The sequence below is a fragment of the Carex rostrata genome, chromosome 6 (assembly GCF_964058835.1).
Source record: "Carex rostrata chromosome 6, lpCarRost1.2, whole genome shotgun sequence".
Taxonomy (NCBI): domain Eukaryota; kingdom Viridiplantae; phylum Streptophyta; class Magnoliopsida; order Poales; family Cyperaceae; genus Carex; species Carex rostrata.
This window is the reverse complement of record NC_135923.1, coordinates 914,277-931,362: the sequence shown is the minus strand read 5'-3', so window position 1 is coordinate 931,362 and position 17,086 is coordinate 914,277. Positions and strand designations below refer to the sequence as shown.

At 33.4% G+C, this 17,086-nt stretch overlaps 2 protein-coding genes across 2 annotated transcripts; both read right to left on the bottom strand.

Moving 5' to 3' along the window:
- Positions 1–5,584: 5,584 nt before the first annotated feature.
- On the bottom strand, positions 5,585–7,484 carry LOC144556057 (uncharacterized). Its single transcript, XM_078304548.1, has 3 exons — positions 7,229–7,484; positions 6,143–6,216; positions 5,585–5,938 (listed from the first exon to the last, which is right to left on the bottom strand). Exons 1-3 carry the CDS (start codon positions 7,412–7,414, stop codon positions 5,866–5,868), a joined length of 333 nt encoding a protein of 110 aa, XP_078160674.1. The 5' UTR covers positions 7,415–7,484; the 3' UTR covers positions 5,585–5,865.
- A 956-nt stretch (positions 7,485–8,440) lies between these two features.
- On the bottom strand, positions 8,441–15,594 carry LOC144556028 (DNAJ heat shock N-terminal domain-containing protein). The gene is made up of 20 exons (XM_078304509.1): positions 15,421–15,594; positions 15,261–15,330; positions 14,786–14,828; positions 14,573–14,650; positions 14,388–14,475; positions 13,669–13,751; positions 13,485–13,542; positions 13,148–13,258; positions 12,868–12,925; positions 12,509–12,605; positions 12,363–12,398; positions 11,967–12,103; positions 11,591–11,661; positions 11,456–11,509; positions 10,926–11,068; positions 10,454–10,609; positions 9,867–10,103; positions 9,638–9,697; positions 9,293–9,535; positions 8,441–8,859 (listed from the first exon to the last, which is right to left on the bottom strand). The coding sequence occupies exons 1-20, from the start codon at positions 15,539–15,541 to the stop codon at positions 8,713–8,715; spliced, it is 2,091 nt and encodes a 696-aa protein (XP_078160635.1). The 5' UTR covers positions 15,542–15,594; the 3' UTR covers positions 8,441–8,712.
- Positions 15,595–17,086: the final 1,492 nt, after the last annotated feature.

The window sequence follows — 17,086 nt, the reverse complement described above, 5'->3', positions numbered from 1 at the left end:
CTATAGCATCACTGGGCCCCTTGGTAGAGTTAGATTATCTGCATGCGGTATAATTACAAGAGTAATTATATTTGATAGTCTACTCAAGATCAAGAAAAGATTCAGTTAACAAGGATGACACACATCTACCTTGAAACTGATCTGATAGCTATGAGACAGAAGAACAGACACAAGTAAATTGTTTACTGGATCGTGATATTGTACAGTACATCATCATCTGTGTAATTGGATGGTCATGATGTATACTGCCAGATGCCGCTCATGATTATAGAAGTTAAAACAGTTTTAACTCTATTTACCAACATAACACAGATCCTATTGGGTCACACCATATAGGAGCTATTCGGAAAATCTTACTGATTAATTATAAATTGATTGTAATTAATATTAAGATGGTTATAATTAAATTATACATGTTATAATTAAATTATATTTGTCATGTAAAATGACAAAGCAAAAACTAATGGTTATAATTAGTTATACTTGATATAATTAATTATAATTAATTATACGTCATTTAGAATGACAAACAGAAACACTGGTTAGTTTATAAACGTGTTTGACATGTTGTATAAAAATTACCAAACGAAAACCGCAGACGAATATAATTGTACATGGCAATTATACATATTTGATTTGGATAGTTACTATTTACTATTCCTTTGGGTTAATGGGTTTAGGATCCATTAAACAAATCCAACCAATATGAAATAGCAAAATCCAAATTGGATGCCTCTCCAAAACCGCCACAAAAGGGCAAATTGGTAATTTTGGCAACTTCAGGGGTATTTCGGTCTTTTGCGAACCTCCTCGAATGCCTATAAATAGAGGGGCATAGGTGAAAGAGAAAATTCACTAATTCACGTGTTAATCTGATTACTTCGTTAATTGGAATTTCTCTCTTTCTCGGTTTACGGTTTTTCGGATCGGTGAATAGTGTTTTACCGAATTTTGCAATATTTCAGATTTTGTTTATTAGTGAATCTGATTAACCGAAAGTTTGTGAATAGTGTTATTACGCCTTTTCAGTGAATAGTGTTTTTGCTGTATACCGCGGTTTATAGTATTTCTGGCAAAAGAAATAAACCGCTCTCTGGTTAGTCCTGGTGGATAACCAATAGAGGTATCACACGTGTGATGCTCCGAGTCGATTTCTTCCCTGGTGTAGCTCTTCTCGCTCATCTGCATTCCAACTGTGATTTGGAAATAAGGTATAAATTGTTATATTAATCTATTTAATTCGTAAATAGATTTAAAGCTTTAGAAAATCAATTATGTAGTAGATTTGTAAATAGGATTAAACGGATCTTCTTGATTCATTTAATCCGTAGCTTAAGTTAGATGTAAAAATTTTGTTTTACTCTTTCCGCACCTTAAGCAAACAAATGGGTTTGAACCGTCAAAACCCCAACATACTTAATTAATGGGTTTGAACCGTCAAAACCCAACATGTATATGGGAGAGGAGAATGAGGATATGGGAGAGGAGGACTTAGGAGATGTGAGTCTGCAGAGGCAGATATAGAGGCGCGAACTATTATAGTTCAAATCTCAAAGTAACGTGAACCGTTGATTTTCGTTGATGACTTAAAAGTTAAAACATAAGGCCACCCAGTCATAAGTCATAACTCGTAAGTCATAACTCTCGTTCTCAGTTCTAAAACCCTAGATGATTTTTACCTCTCGCTTTCGGTGACTACGATCAATCTTCATTGTCATAAAAAAATTCGTAAAAGATTCGAAATTAAGTTTGTAAAAAATTCAATTCGAAATTAATTCAAATCAAACTTAATTTAAAATTAATTCAAACTAAACTCAAATTAGAATAAATTTGATTCGTTTGCAGTCCTTGTCACATGACATTACATTATTTTAGTTAGTGATAGTTAGCGGTTTTCCTTTTTCTTCTTCCTTTCATTTTTGTTTTTGTTTTTCCTCTTGTGCGTTTCCGAGTAGCTTCCTCAAAAGAGTGCCGACAGCAGAAAAATTGTAGCTCTAGTCAGATAGCAGACGGTAAAAAGCCAAAGCGTATATGAATATGATATAATAATGTAAAGGTTGAACGACAAGGGTGAGGCAGGGGATCTAGTCACGGCGCGGTTTCATCCAAATCCAATCCTTGCAATTGCAACATCATAATTATTTATAATATCCAAATCACAAGTCAATTTCATCTTAATTACAGCCGTTAATTTATGCTTGGGGGATTTCGTATCATGTACTTCGTTTTACCCATTGTCACATCTTTACATGACTGGTGACACGTAAAATTTAAAAAAAGGGAGAGGTGACTAAAAAATATCAGGGACGGACCTATTATACAAAAATGTGGGCTCATTTTTTCTTCTTCAGAAACTAGTACTAAAAAATATACCTCTTTTATAAATTATAGTAAAATGTTAGGGATACAAAAAAATTGACCCTCATATTTTTTTGTGAAATTTTATACTATTGAACTCCCGTTCTTTAAAAAAACTGATTTGTATATAATTTGAGAGATTTCTAGCATTTTTATAATATTTTTAATAAAAAAAAAATCAAAAACTCAAACGTGACACTTCTTATTTTATATTCTCTCTCTCACTCACCATTCTTATTAAAAAAAAATTTAACCTCATTTCATGAATTCCTGACTCCGCCTGTAGACTGAACCATTACTTGAGTATACTTGGGATTTCAAAATTCAGGCCCTTACATTATCTTCTTCCTTCTTCCTTCTCTTCTCTCAGCTTGCGTGTGTGTGTGTGAGGGAGAGGACCAAATCATTAATTCGGTTCAGAATGAGGACATAAATGTAGCCGGTCATGTGAAAGTCAAAACAATAGTGGACAAAACCATTGATTCAGTCAGAATCCTTGCTACTTTTGAATTACAAAAAACCATCAATTTATTTCTCAACATATCAGTTTTTTTAATTTTTTTTTTTTTAATAAAAGTGGCTATAAATTGGTATGTAATCCCCATCAAATGATTCAGAAGACGAGCTAAATTGCCGTTGTTGGAAAGTTGGAAGGCAAGTAGCAAATATTTATTCCCTTTTTATAGAAGAAAAAAATAGCACGGCATAAGCTATGTCGACATATGATAGTTTGTTTTGTTGTAATTGTTGTTGACACGTGATATTGTAGCGAGCAAGTGCATGATGTTGTTTTCCAATTGATGCGAAGATATTGAAACCGGCGCCGTCTTCTCCAATTGTAACAAATAAAATGGATCCTAAGAGATCGTTTAATTCGCTTTAAGATTTGTGCATATTAAAATTAGAACAGATTTGTACGAATATTAAACTTGACCAGATTCTTCCCTGCAAATATCTATTTGGGTGAACTAACGAAAAGTCATGATTTTTATAATGGTTGGACTGACATCTCTGATCCAAATAATTTCAAATCATTCCCAAATTATACCCGAATTATTCCTGAATCATGAATTTTTGACCTCACCGAACCAAACCCGAATAATTTTTTTTTGTCACTATGAGTAGCAGTAAGTGGAATGGATTGAATAGTTTGTGTAGCGAATGGAGAGAATTAGAATAGGGTACAAGTTGGGGTGGAGGTGGATACCCTACAGCCTACATGACAAGTTGGCCAGATATGATATGTTCTTCATCATTTGATTGGGATTGGGAGATGCACTACCAATTACCAAATACCAATAGCAAGCTGTACTCCGTTGTCGCCATCATCAATAAAAAAAAAAATATCATTCTTTCGCATGTAAACTTTGATTGATGTAATCAATAGAAAACGATCTCTCTTTTTTCGAAGAACTCGTATCCTCTGCATTAACTCAAAAGAGAATCTTTTGAGTTAATGAATCTTATCCATCCAATCTGTTTTAAGATTCGTGCACACTAGATCCGCATTAATATTAAAGAGCCCCTATATCATAAACAGGAGCTGAATTGGCTCCGATTAAAATCAGACGGTTAAGATTCATTACCTCAAAAAATTCCTTTTTGAGTTAATGCAGAGGATACGCATTCGTTCTTGAAACGCTGTCTATTTTCCCCAAAACAGGTCTTCTTCTTTTTAGTTAATTGCACAGGTTATTATAATTTTTAAGTTTGTACTGAATAGATCCTACTATTGTTATAAAATTAGAATTAGATGGATATGGACCGTAATTTTTTTAGTTACCATCTTAATATTTCAAAATTCTAACCTTACCATTGATATCTGAAAAATTGAGCTTCTCTCTATTTCAATTCAATTTGAGCTGCGCATTAATTTATTTAGAGTTTTTCATTTGGTGGGACCCACAATTTTGGACTCCTCTTGCATTGAAAAACATTCCTGAGCTTTTCAATTGGTGGGACCCACTACTTTAGAGAAAAATATCTAATTTTAGGACCCCCACACATTTTTGTGCGCATTGAAAAATATTTATGTTAGGTGTATTTAATTAGATAGAGCAAGAATAATACTGATTTGAAAATAATATTTTTTGTTTTGAACTATTCGGTGTTTGAATAAAGAACTACATATTATTATTTGTATCTTATTTCACTATTTTATTAATCTAACTAAAAGTTTAAGTTAGCAACTATTCTTCATTTTTAAATTAGTCACTATTCTCACTAATCCACCCCTCCATCGAAACACACCCGTTGTATTCTCAAGTCATGCGCAGCTGAGACTTGCTTGGGTGGTAAGTTTTCAATGTTTCAGATATTGATGATAAGTAAGAATTTTGAAATATTAAGATGGTAAGGAAATTTTGGGGACATCGACACTAGCATTCATGTGAATATTTACAGTGATCTGTACTAACGATCTTACTATATTGGTTGAAAACGAGATACTCTATATGTTTCCGTACATCTCTTTTTTATAATTACTATGAATAAAAAATTCCCCGTATATCATGCACATAAAACCTCATGAAATTTTATGCAAGTTCTATCAAATATCAAATGATTTAAAAATTGCAATTATTTATATTCAACAGCTTTCTGGAGAAAACTCACTGTAGAAAACTATAGAGAACAACTCACTGTGAAAGAAAAATGTCATATAAAACTGATACCAATGTAAAAGCTCATTAAAGGCTTTCTCTTGTTTCGTGCAATTCACATGATTATCAACTTGTTGCTTATTAATAGCACACTAGGTGCCAGTTGCTTTTCATTCTACTAAAAAGAGGCCTAAAATATAAAATACCACAATTGTAAAATTTGAATTGTCCCATTTGGTACATACAGACACAGGCATACACCCATAATTTAATAATTTCATTTAGAAATTAAATTGCTTACACCACACCATTGCTAAGGTGCAAGCAATATTCCAATCCGGCCACACACCACACGCAACAAACGTGGAAAAATTGCTTGCACCGTAGCAATGGTGCGGTGTAAGCAACATCCCCCATGTTTGCACCGAAGCATTGATGCGGTGGAATCCAATTTTCACAAATCTACTCAATTCCTTCCCTTTCCTGCAGAAAAAAATATTTTATTTCTAAATAAAAAATAATAATTTACACCAGCATACCTGGCCTTAGCTTCATGAGTGAGGTTTACTATCAAGTACTGCAATTTTGGACCTGGTGCACAACTCTAAACCTTGAAAACAGTTGAATGAGAACTCAATATAAAAATCTCTCGTGTGGCAATGTTATAATTAATCTTGCAATTTTAAAAAGATAATAAAAAAAACTCACATTTCTCTAAACAAATTTTAAGCTCCAAAAAAAGCACAATTCGGGGATATCGTAATTACAAAAGCATAAAAAAAAGGAAAACAGAAACAATTTCCATTCTAATGTGAAAATTGCAAATAAAAGTGACTTAAAGTGCAAATAAAAGAGGATTATCCTATAGATTATTATTCAGCTTAATCATCCCCCGATTAAGATTGCATCAGCTTGAGTTGTCACTTTCTCTTTTCCCGCTGCAGCAAAAGAAGTGCGGTAACTTAACTCGACCACAAGCACTGTAAAATTTGTTTCACAAAGCCACAGATGTATTAACGATTAAGACAGTAATAAAAAACTATAACAGCAAATATGGAAGAACAACTCATGTTTTCGCGTTGCTCTTACAGTAAGAACAAATAATTAAATGCAAGGTAGAATTGCATCTTAAGATAAAATTAGCAATTTTGCATTTAATATTGACACAAGATTAGATATCTTACAGGCAGCGCACAATAACAGGAATAGGTTTCAGAGCTTTTGGTCCATTTCTCAATCCTCTCTTATATTTCGAAATCTGAAATTTAAACTTAGCGTCATAACACTTAACAGGAAAAAAGAACCCATAACCCATATATTGATGCCAAATGAATCACGGCATCTGACAATTTATTACCAAAGCCTGATACATCCATGATTCATTTTAGAAGTGTTAACCTGAGAGAGTGAAATCATATAACATAAAAGCAAATAAGCATGGGCATGAAGTGGCCCTAAAGGGTCACCAAATAAACAGGGTAATGATCTGGCAAAACTGTTAACAGTACTTCAATGTACAAAATCACATATAACATACAAGACACAGACAATTGAACCAGCTATCTCAACTAAAACATGCTAATCTAGTTGCAACTGGTACAAATTTGAATTTGCCATTCATGCTAATAATCTAATCTAACAACTTTTATAAATGGCGAATTCTTAAAGAGAACAGCTGACTGCATTACACAGTTTAAGGCAGCATAAATATGACCGAAATTAATTTAAGAATCAGCAATTAGTAAATACAAACAATAAAAAAACCACATGAATAACTTTTGAATTGATTTCATGATAATTCCATAATATTCTAGCAAAGTTTCCGATTTTGACTATCCAATAACCAGATGAAATAATGTGTTCAGTTTTGGGCATCAGTGTGCACAGTTATGGAAAAGTATCCTCCCAGGTACCGTAAAAGATTCCCCTCACTTAACGGTTCGAGATTAACTCCCAGCTGCTTTGAGATTCGGGCTAGCGCAGGGGTAGTATTATTGGGCTTTGAGATTCGTGCCAAGTTAGAAAGAACGGTCCAGATCCACTAATTCTAAAAGATTCCCTATTACGGTACCAGAGAGGATCTGAATTCCACAGTTATGAGCTGAAACAAATTCTAGACAGTATGCGCGAGCAACTCTGAGTGAATTTATGGATGATTCATTTTAATTCCCCAAACCAAAACCAAAACCCTAAACCCACGTTCCTGAGTTCGTGACAAACAAAAACAATGGTAAGAAAAAAAAAAGTGAAGTGGAGATTCAAAAGGAGACCTTCTTTTTAGGGACGGCCATGAGTTCCAAGGAGGCCTCGAAGGGGAGGCGAGGCACGGAAGGAACCTCCGACGGAGCAAGAGAAACCAGAGGAAGATCCATCGAAGAAGAGAAAGGAAGAAGGGGGCGCGGGATTGTAGATAGCTGGGACGACACTCGCCGGATCAAACCCCCCGCCGCCGCCATTTTTTTTTTTTTCTTCGCTTCTCCGATCTTAAGCTCAGACGTTCGTTTTGTCAGTTGTTTAGGCGTGCTCAGCTCTGCCTCTCCTCTGTGTTGAAAATTGAAAGTTGTTTTTGCAGCTCTTGGGCTTGCTAACTTCACTACGGGCCTAAAGGACAGGCCCAAGTTGAAAGTTGTTTTTGCAGCTCTAAGACTTGCTAACTGCATTACGGGCCTCAAGGACAAGGCCCAAGCTCATACCATAACTTTCTACGAGTTTCTCTGCGGACTGTGGTACGAGGACAGAATCTGGAGTGTGTATCCTCTGAGATATCTCAACTTTTGCGTGACCAACGTGTCCGGTGCCTATTCGGGGGTGATGTAGGGGTCATTATGTGTGCTTTGAGATTCGTGCAGAACGTATTTAAACAGTTGGGACTTTCCATAAAGTCACGCAAAGTTTGAGATATCTCAGAGGATATGAATTCCAGAATGTGGGGGTGTAAATGGAGCGAATTCGGGGATAATTCGGATCCAAAATCCGAATACAAACGTTCCGGATCTAACCTGACAGACCAGACAGGAACGCTATCCTCTCAGGAGTTTTTCCGTGCGGAGCTTTTAATCTGGTCCGTTCGTTTCGGATCGGACGGAATGGAATTGGTAGAACAAGTCTTGCAACAGTTCAGCTATACAAATTAAATTCTTACATGATGAAGGCTCTCCATGGGATCTGATACTGTAGCTTTTTGTATCTTTTCCAGCTATCTAGGATTTGTTTTCTGAATGTTTTATTTATTTATTTTATTTTCGCTCAAATGTTTTGAGCATGTGTTTCTGTTTTACCAATAAGTTAAGTTACTGGACTCTTGTAACTTTCCTATTTTAATAGAATGTGAGGCGCGACCACCATTTTTCTTTTCCTCAAAAAAATAAAATAAAATAAAAAATGAAGTGCACTTCAGTTTAATAGAATATGGGGCGTTGAACTTCAAATGAAGTGCATGAGATGTCATCAATTTTCTACTGACAACACAATGTTAAAATAAATTCTTTCCAAGATCTACAAATGAACTACATCATAATTTAAATGAAAAGATTACAAGCACTGGCTTCTGCTTTGTTTTTATGGAAATCAGCTTCACATAATTAAACTAAATAAATCTATTGATACTAAAATACAAACTCCACACTGGAATTTCCTAAGATATCAGAGGCATCTTAATTTCTCCATCCCAAGGTGGTCACTAAGAAAGCTACATGAATTTTAAAGCAACTCTATAAAATATAATCAGATGGAGTGAATTAAGAAGAAAAATTATCTATTCAGAGTCAGAGCCTGAAGACAGCAAATTAATTGCATCTTTAGGTACTTCGTCAGTGATGGACACAGGATTATCAGTTAATCCACTTCTCGGCTTTTGACTTCTCCTTTTTCCTGTCATTTTATTGTCCTTTGTTTTGTTTTCCTGAAATAAATATGTTCCACCAAGTAAATTCTAGTTTGTTTTAGGAAAGTGAATCACTATCAATATCAATATATGTTACTATTTGTAAAAGCAAAAAAAACTGATATAAACTCTAAAAAATGCATAATAGAGCTCCTTTTTCTATTTCTCCTCAAAATCAATTCCCAACAGCATAAACTTTTACGAGGTTATAACCAATCTATATAAATGTTTGCATATACAAAAGTTCCATATTCATGAGTAAACTTTTATATGAGCACAACACCTGTTGAGGTGGGCAAAAGCCATGGTCACACTTAGGTTGGTGAAAAAAAAAAAAAAAACTCTCAAAGGCTGGGTTCAGTTTTATTGATTGTTATTTGCAAAATGCAACAATTAGTGAAATATATGTGATGCAATTATAAGAACAAAGGCTTTTAAAGTAGTATATTACCTGGCGATTGTCCGAGGATTGAACAGAGGGGCTGGTATTTTTAAGCCAAATCGCCCCAAACGATATGCACGCACATAGAAGCAAGCTGGGGCCTATCCGAGGATCCCCTGAATAATCACTTACAAGTGAAATTACACCTTTAAGCCTCTGGACGAGACCACTGCTAGCCGAGTGTACAGTACGAGTACCACTTGACCATACTCTACTTGGCTCCTCTAATTCAAGATCAGGTACCTTTTGATGCTGATCAACAGAAATAATTAGTAAGAAAAAAAAATGCATGGAAAACTATTTCTTGATCTTACACTTTACTATTTTTCTTTCTCCAAGCTATAAAGAACTTACGAAAAAGGGAATTGCATGAGTTTCGCCATCCTTTATTATCTGACTGATCCACTTAACAATCTGCAAATCAGGTCAAATTATCCATGACTTCTCAGTGTAAGCTTACCAGTATTATTATCTTGAGCAAACCAAAAAAGTTATGTTCATCTAGTAATATTTTGTCCCATCCAAGTAAAATATAATCTGAAAATATATATATGTGTGTGTGTGTGTGTGTGTGTGTGTGTACCTCATCAGCTTCTTGTGTTCCATTATATTTTGCAACAAGCAGAGAGGCCGAATTGCCGCCCTCCTGTAGTAGAGATTGCATCACATTATTCTTTGTTTTTTCCTTGATTTTCTCCTCTTCCTCCTTTGTCCTTCTCTGAAACCGGACTATGAAAACACGAGGCGTCTCCTCGTCTCCATATCGGGGTCCACATGCTCCTTCAGCATCCTCTGGGTTCAGGTAAAATAGGCAAAGTTTCTACAAAAAAAGATGAAACAATAAATTGAAAAGTCAACAAAATCCTATGCCAGGTGCTATGCTTTGTATTGAATTGAAGTTCACGATGTCTGCCAAGTAACCGTGTACTTTTATCTCCTAGAATTCCTACAGGCACCCCAAATTTATTTTATTTTCTTTTGGAAAAAATGCAAAAAAGAAGTCTCTAAGATGGTTCCTACTTCACGAAGAATCCATTCTATACACGTGCATTTTGTTTTGTAACAACCCCTATTTATTTTTATTTATTACTATTACAATTATATATATCAGTTACTATTATTATTATTATTAATATTATTTTATATAATTTTTGCAGAATGGGGTTTTACCTTTTGCACATCTCCGTCAAGCCAAGCAAAACTTAGACGATTGTCCTTGAAGGCAATAGCAGCAGGAGAAGTGGCTGCGTCATTTAGTGATTCGAGATTCTCAATTTGGCCTGCTCCATCATAGCCTGTCAGTTTCTCCCGGGTTGAGTGCATCAACTGTTTTTTACACCAAGCAGAAAGAACCACGATAAGTGCATTGGGCAAGTGAAATAAAAAATTTGTCAGATTAGTTCTACGTGCTATGGACAAAATATTATACCCAAGACAACATAAGGACCCATAAGCTCCTTAATACGTGAAAATAAATATACACACATGTAGAATTGTGAGAGAGAGATGCATATCCAAACTCAGGTTATTATCCCTTTCTTACAGGGTTTATAGGTGCTTAAATTTGTGTATAAACTCTAGAATTTTATAAAAAAACGTCTTGGTAGTACTAATTATAATAAGAAATGGGAAATATACTTACTTCTCGCATTTTACTAAGTTCAGAACTAGGTCGGCCAGCCACAATCACACAGTACCAAACTAAAGTGTCAAAACCAGCACGAGAATGGCCTTTTGCATCACAGCCAAGTTGTGTTGCCGTATCACTCCTTAACTGTGGTATTTCTGAGATGCCAAAAGAAGAAAAAGAATAATATATTACATGGTTCATAGACAAGACATCAATCATATCTTGATTTTATTAGGTTATGCTCCAAAAAGGCACAAGAGAGGAAGTGGAGGGTGGAGCTGCGAGCAAGCGAGTTTCACCCCCTCCACAGCTCATATTTTTGTATAAAATTGGATCTAAAAATAAAGTAACAATTGCACCTGTTTTTTTTTTTTTTTTTTTTAACCAAAAGGATCAATGACCAATGACCAATATGTGAAGCATTTTACTGAAGGAGTTTGAAAACAACTGAGATTAAACTTGTATATTTTAACAGATAAATAACCAAACTGCTAAATAAGAAGTTTAACAAGTGTCAAGAGAAAAAACTGTGTGACTGATACCTCGGCGCCTGTGGTCTTCAATAAGTTTTATGAGCTCTGATCTGTTTGGTAATCCTGTCATAGAAAAAAAGAAATAAATTGGGAACCAAAATTGGGAAAGAAAAAAAGAAAAAAAGCGAGAGGATAACACTTTACCATGGTAAACAGCTGGATCAGTAACCGAGCCCTTTAGAAGTACAAAAGCAGGAGCTGATTCAACCCTTAACCTGATTTTGTTGACCCAGAAATGAAATTTTAGTTCAGTACAGTAAATCAACTATTCAGGCAAAAAAGCAATAAGAAGTCAACTCCGTAAAATATAGGACTCCATATCTATTAAGGAATTGCTGATGAACTCCCAACCCTTTTTTAATTTTTCAAAGTCCCTACTTTATTATACAGATCAAACAAACTCATGTACAGTTAAAAAAAAAGTCCTTTACATAAATCTGGTTCAGGTACAGTACCAGCATACAAGTTACAAAATGAAGGAAGCTGATGTATAATTAAGAGTTCAAATTTGAAAACATACGAGTTCCACCAAAACTGAGAATCTTCTTCCGTCCATAAAATATTTGCAAATGCCACATAATTTGAATATTCCAGTGCTAGTTTGCGCAGGAATGGGGCAGCACGTTCACCCGTACTTGAAAAGAGCAATATTTTGACCTTTTTTCACAGCATACAGATATGTAGATAAACAAAAAAGTAAAGAATAAAAGATGGCACAGTCCATTTTAGAATTATAAAAGTGAAACATTTTCAATTCCAAGTGGACATTTAACATTTAATCTTTCATTTAATTTATCAATACTACTTAAATACCAATTAGATGTATCAGCAAACAAAGCTAAATCTTGGCGCTGGATCCATACAAAGGAAACTATATTTCTAATAAGTTTTTTTGGAATAAATGCTAATTAGTTACCTTGTGGTAGGCAACATTTGCAAAGAACTTCTGCATCTGAAATTGAATTTTATTATAAGTATATCTTTTGATTACTCCTGATAACAAACAAATATACAAGTTAAGATTTGCAATTAAAGAAACTAACAAGCAAATATAATAATTACCAGTGTTTCTTTGGAGTAGTACAAAATGCGAGGCAAACCGAGAACATATGTTGCTGTCCAATCAATAACAGCATCAACCGAAAGCTCTCCTTGGTACCTAGATATAGATAAGCAAAGGCTTTAAACAAACAAGTAAAAAAAATACTTTACAAGATTCCCAAAATAAAATAACAAAATGCATGTTAGATATCTTCCTAAGGCCTATCATGATTTCTTTTCACAAAATAACAAACTACCACAAAAGGTGATGCATTTGCCGTGTTTAATTGCGACTGACACGAGAGGATATTTTGGATCTTTCCGTGATACAATAAAAATATCATAGAAATTTCCAGATAATTCAGTATTATATTATCTACCTCATATAGCAATCTGAACTCCTACAGAAAGGTGGGTAAGCAACAAGTGCCGGTAAACCTGAAAATTATTAGCAAGTGATTATTCATATCAAACCAAGACAAAAGTATATTTATTGAGATATAATTGTCGGCTAAGAGCGATCAACAATTCACCGTCAACAAAGAAAGACACTTTCTGTCATGTGTCACTAACATTTAACTGTATTGTATTAGTACCATGCCCATTGTAATATATTATATCCACAAGAAAAATACAAAAGAATATGACAAATAAATTTACCATTGCGAAAAAAAGGCTGTTTAGCAAACTTCTTGTCTGCATGATATGCTGCAAGTTCGACATCACTGATTTCAACCATGCCAGTATCAGCCAAACCATCTAGTAGACTAGCTGCACATTTTTTATATAAATTCAACAATGCATTTCTCTTCATGGCATCATAAATTTGTACGCATGTCAGGTGAATGTAGCATGTATGATCAAATATACAAACATCTAAATATTTTGGTAAAATATCAGGGCTTGCAAATCAAATGGTACTGCACATATAAATCAATGGTATGTAAATCAAATTGAACTACACAGGTACGGTGGTATAATTAAAGGATAAGTGTACCAATTCTCTTCCAGCTGTCAGAAAACTGAGCACACCGAGGGCTCCAGTTTGAATAAACCTAATTTAGAAAAACATAATAAGAGCAAGACTTCAGTGGCAAATTGTCACATATAACATAATTTTTTCTTTACATCAAGTATATCAAAACAATGACATGCATTTATATTATGTACTGGAAACTTACTTGAACAAGCAGTGGCTTTTCTCTGTCAGTGCCTGACATGAGCTCCTCATGTCCAAGTACATTAAAAGCATCTATGGTTGAATCTACAAATCACCATACCATTAGGTTCACTTTTATTAATAAAATAGTTCAAAAACTTGCAAGTTTTTTGACAAATTGTTATAATTCTTTGTAAATTAAGCTGTGCATGCTAACAAGTCCGCAAATACTATCCACTATTGCTTGGATAGCATCACAGTCAACATACTTTTGGTTATGCAGATAATGCCCAGCAATTAATAAAAGAGTTAAATTATTTGAAAATGAACTAATTAACTAAAAAAATTTGTCCTATCAGATATCAATTGATAATGCTATAACTACCCATAAAAGAAGTTTTTCTCTATTTCTATTAAATTCAAGATTAACAAATATCACTTTCATATAGTAGCAACGGATCAAGAGGTAATGTTATAATTTATCACTTTCAACATGGTTATACTCAACTTCAACCAAGTGGATTAGCAATTTTATAAAACTTGGAACATTTTTCCTTTTGTAAGGTTGGGAAGACCTCATAAGTAGACTGGTTTTATATATACTTAGAAAATAGAAGTATAAATAACACTACAGCTATGCTGACAAAATTAGACATCTAGTGTTGCTTGCAAACAGAAGTATAAATAAATAAATATATATAAAAAAAGTAAAAAACATTAGTTGAATAAATTAAAGATTACCATAGGAGGATGGATTAAGTAAGGGGAGCTTTATTTTTGTGTAATCCTCCTCATTTTGATACTGTTCTTTGATTGACACAAAAACATCCTATATAGCACCAGAAAACAAAATGAAAGAAAATAGATATCATCCTTTTAACCTAATCATACATTGGAATTAAATTAGGTAATGAAATCAAGCACACCTGTTGCTCGTCAAGACCAAAAAGATCGTAATATTTCTTCAAGGTAGGATGAGACAACAGCTCAAATGCATAGCGTATCTGAAGTACAAATTAAATGGTGAAATTATAGAGAGAGAAAATGATCAGAGGCATTTTCTTTTATTAATTCATATTTTTTTCAGCTTATCATATAAGCTGTTTAAATCAATGCTTAGAGAAAGACTTTAGTCTCACCTTGATAAACTCAACTGCTGTTGGCCGATTTGAATCAGACAGCCTAATTTTATAGAAATAAGATGTCAGTTATTGAGTATAACAAACTAAATTATAAAGACAAACAAAAGTCTAAAAAAAAAAATTAAAATTACATTTTCAATCTAGATATGTATTCACTATGTGTTCCGGTTCAAATCAAACTGAGTGGGGTATTTAACATTGTTAAAACTAGCACCTTAATGCAATTTCATGGTATAAGTATGGTTTAATCATATTATTACATAATACTGAGATTACAGTACAAAAAAGGAAATAAATCATAAATTCAATACTTTATCCCAATATGATCCAACCATGCATCATCTAGATATTAAGAATTGGAACGCTGGCAAGAGCATACAGGTGTCTCACAAAATACCAAAAACTTAGAGCGAAATGACAATCAGAGCTACAATTGCAATTTAAGCAAAGATCGGTAAATATAAAAAAGTACCATTTTTGCAAGAATTGTTCATACGATTTTGTGACTTGTTCAACAGGAGCGTATCTCCCCAATTTCAGCACTGCTTTCAAACGACAAAAACAAACAAATCACACGAGAACAAAATAAAAGGATGATCAATTAAAATTTAAGATAGAGAAAGAGGGAAAACCGTCGTAGTGGGTAGGAGGGTAAGAGGAAGGAAGAACGAAGAGCTGGAAAAAGAGACCGACGGCGAACAGCAGCACTGGCAGCCAATATCTCTTCAAAAACTGAGGAACCGCGAGAGCCATGGCGGAAGGAGAAACAGCTAGGGAAAAAAAAAAAATGAATTTTCTATAGTTTAATTTTATTTATAATTGGTTTTATCGGTAAGTGTGCTATTTCTGACTTAAAAAATATATATATTTGTAAGTTCAAACATATAATTTGATGCTATTTCTAGAAAATCGTATCAACAAATTAGATTTGTCCGTCTATATCTGAATAGTTTAAATTAAAGATAAATGTTCTGGTACCCCGAGCCATAATACTCGAGCGTGTTCCCAAGTAGTTTAATAGAAAAAAAAAACTTTCAATGTTATCTAATTTTCATTTCCAGCACTAATATCAAAACATTTAAAACTATGTTTATAACATTTTACAATGCTACTCGTAAGCATGTAAACCTCTGTCTGAAAGCATTAAAATTCTAAATTTGCATAATTTTAACTCCTAACTACTTTTGTCTTCAAGCCAAAAACAGAAAGATTCATTTCACCCACTCTTTTTTATTTTTTCTCTAATCATTATAATTTATTTTCCTGATGATCCGTGATGAATTTTACGAATCTAAAAATACGAACGTTTTCTATTCAATTTTATCTTTCAAATAAGATCCATAAAGAAATACTTTTGAGTAATTTTAAAGTCATTTGTTTTTTTTAAAGTAAAACTCATGAGCACTTTAAATTTTCAAGTTTTTAAGAGTATGGCTAATATAACATCAGTGTCATTTCAATATATATAACACCAACTCCAAAATCTATCAAATCGAGTTCAAATGGTAAATTCAAACTATTCAAACCAATTTACTTTATGAGTGATGCATTTACATGTAAACTTTTTATATTTTCGAGTTATTTTAGTATCAAATCAAGCGGCAAAAAATTAAAAAATAAATGTATTAAAATTAACTTAAAAACTCACACATTTGACCGCTTGACTTGATACCAAATAAACTCAAAAACTTACAAATTTTGCATGTAAACGCACAACTATTGAAGTAGATGGGTTTGAACGATTTGGATTCACCATTTGAACTCAATTTGATAGGTTTTGGAGTTGGTGTTATATAGACTGAAATGACACTGATGTTATATTAGCCATAGTTTTTAAATCTCAGTCTACAACTATTAAAATTTTCAAGACTTTGTACATGAGGTTTATATGCTTTGTAAATGCAGTGTTATTGTTGATGTTTATATGCTTTGAAATTTTATTGTTGAGGTTTTAATTATTTGTACATGAGGTTTGTATGCTTTGTAAATGAGCTTTGTAAATACAGTGTTATTGTTGAGGTTTATATGCTTTGAAATGTTATTGTTGAGGTTTTAATTCTTTGTACATGAGGTTTATATGTTTTATTCTAGTGATTTAAAGTATTGTTAGTGAGGTTTATATGCTTGTACATGAGGTTTAAATTATTTTGAAGCAAAATTAAAAAAAAAAACTGAAAGTCACAAAGATTTAAAGTGGTAAAAAAAATTACGACACAAATATAATTCAAAAATTATTCTTCATGGATCTCATTGAAAAGATAAAATCGGATAAAAAAACGTTGATATTTTTAGATTCAC

Coding starts and splice junctions, on each gene's coding strand:
- LOC144556057 (XM_078304548.1), bottom strand. CDS start 7,414: ATGGCGGCGGCGGGGGGTTTGATCCGGCGAGTGTCGTCCCAGCTATCT. Junction 6,217..7,228: donor TGGCCGTCCCTAAAAAGAAG/GTCTCCTTTTGA, acceptor TTTAAATTTCAG/ATTTCGAAATATAAGAGAGG. Junction 5,939..6,142: donor CCTGTTATTGTGCGCTGCCT/GTAAGATATCTA, acceptor CAAATTTTACAG/TGCTTGTGGTCGAGTTAAGT.
- LOC144556028 (XM_078304509.1), bottom strand. CDS start 15,541: ATGGCTCTCGCGGTTCCTCAGTTTTTGAAGAGATATTGGCTGCCAGTG. Junction 12,399..12,508: donor ACTACTCCAAAGAAACACTG/GTAATTATTATA, acceptor ATTCAATTTCAG/ATGCAGAAGTTCTTTGCAAA. Junction 11,662..11,966: donor TCTCAGTTTTGGTGGAACTC/GTATGTTTTCAA, acceptor CAACAAAATCAG/GTTAAGGGTTGAATCAGCTC.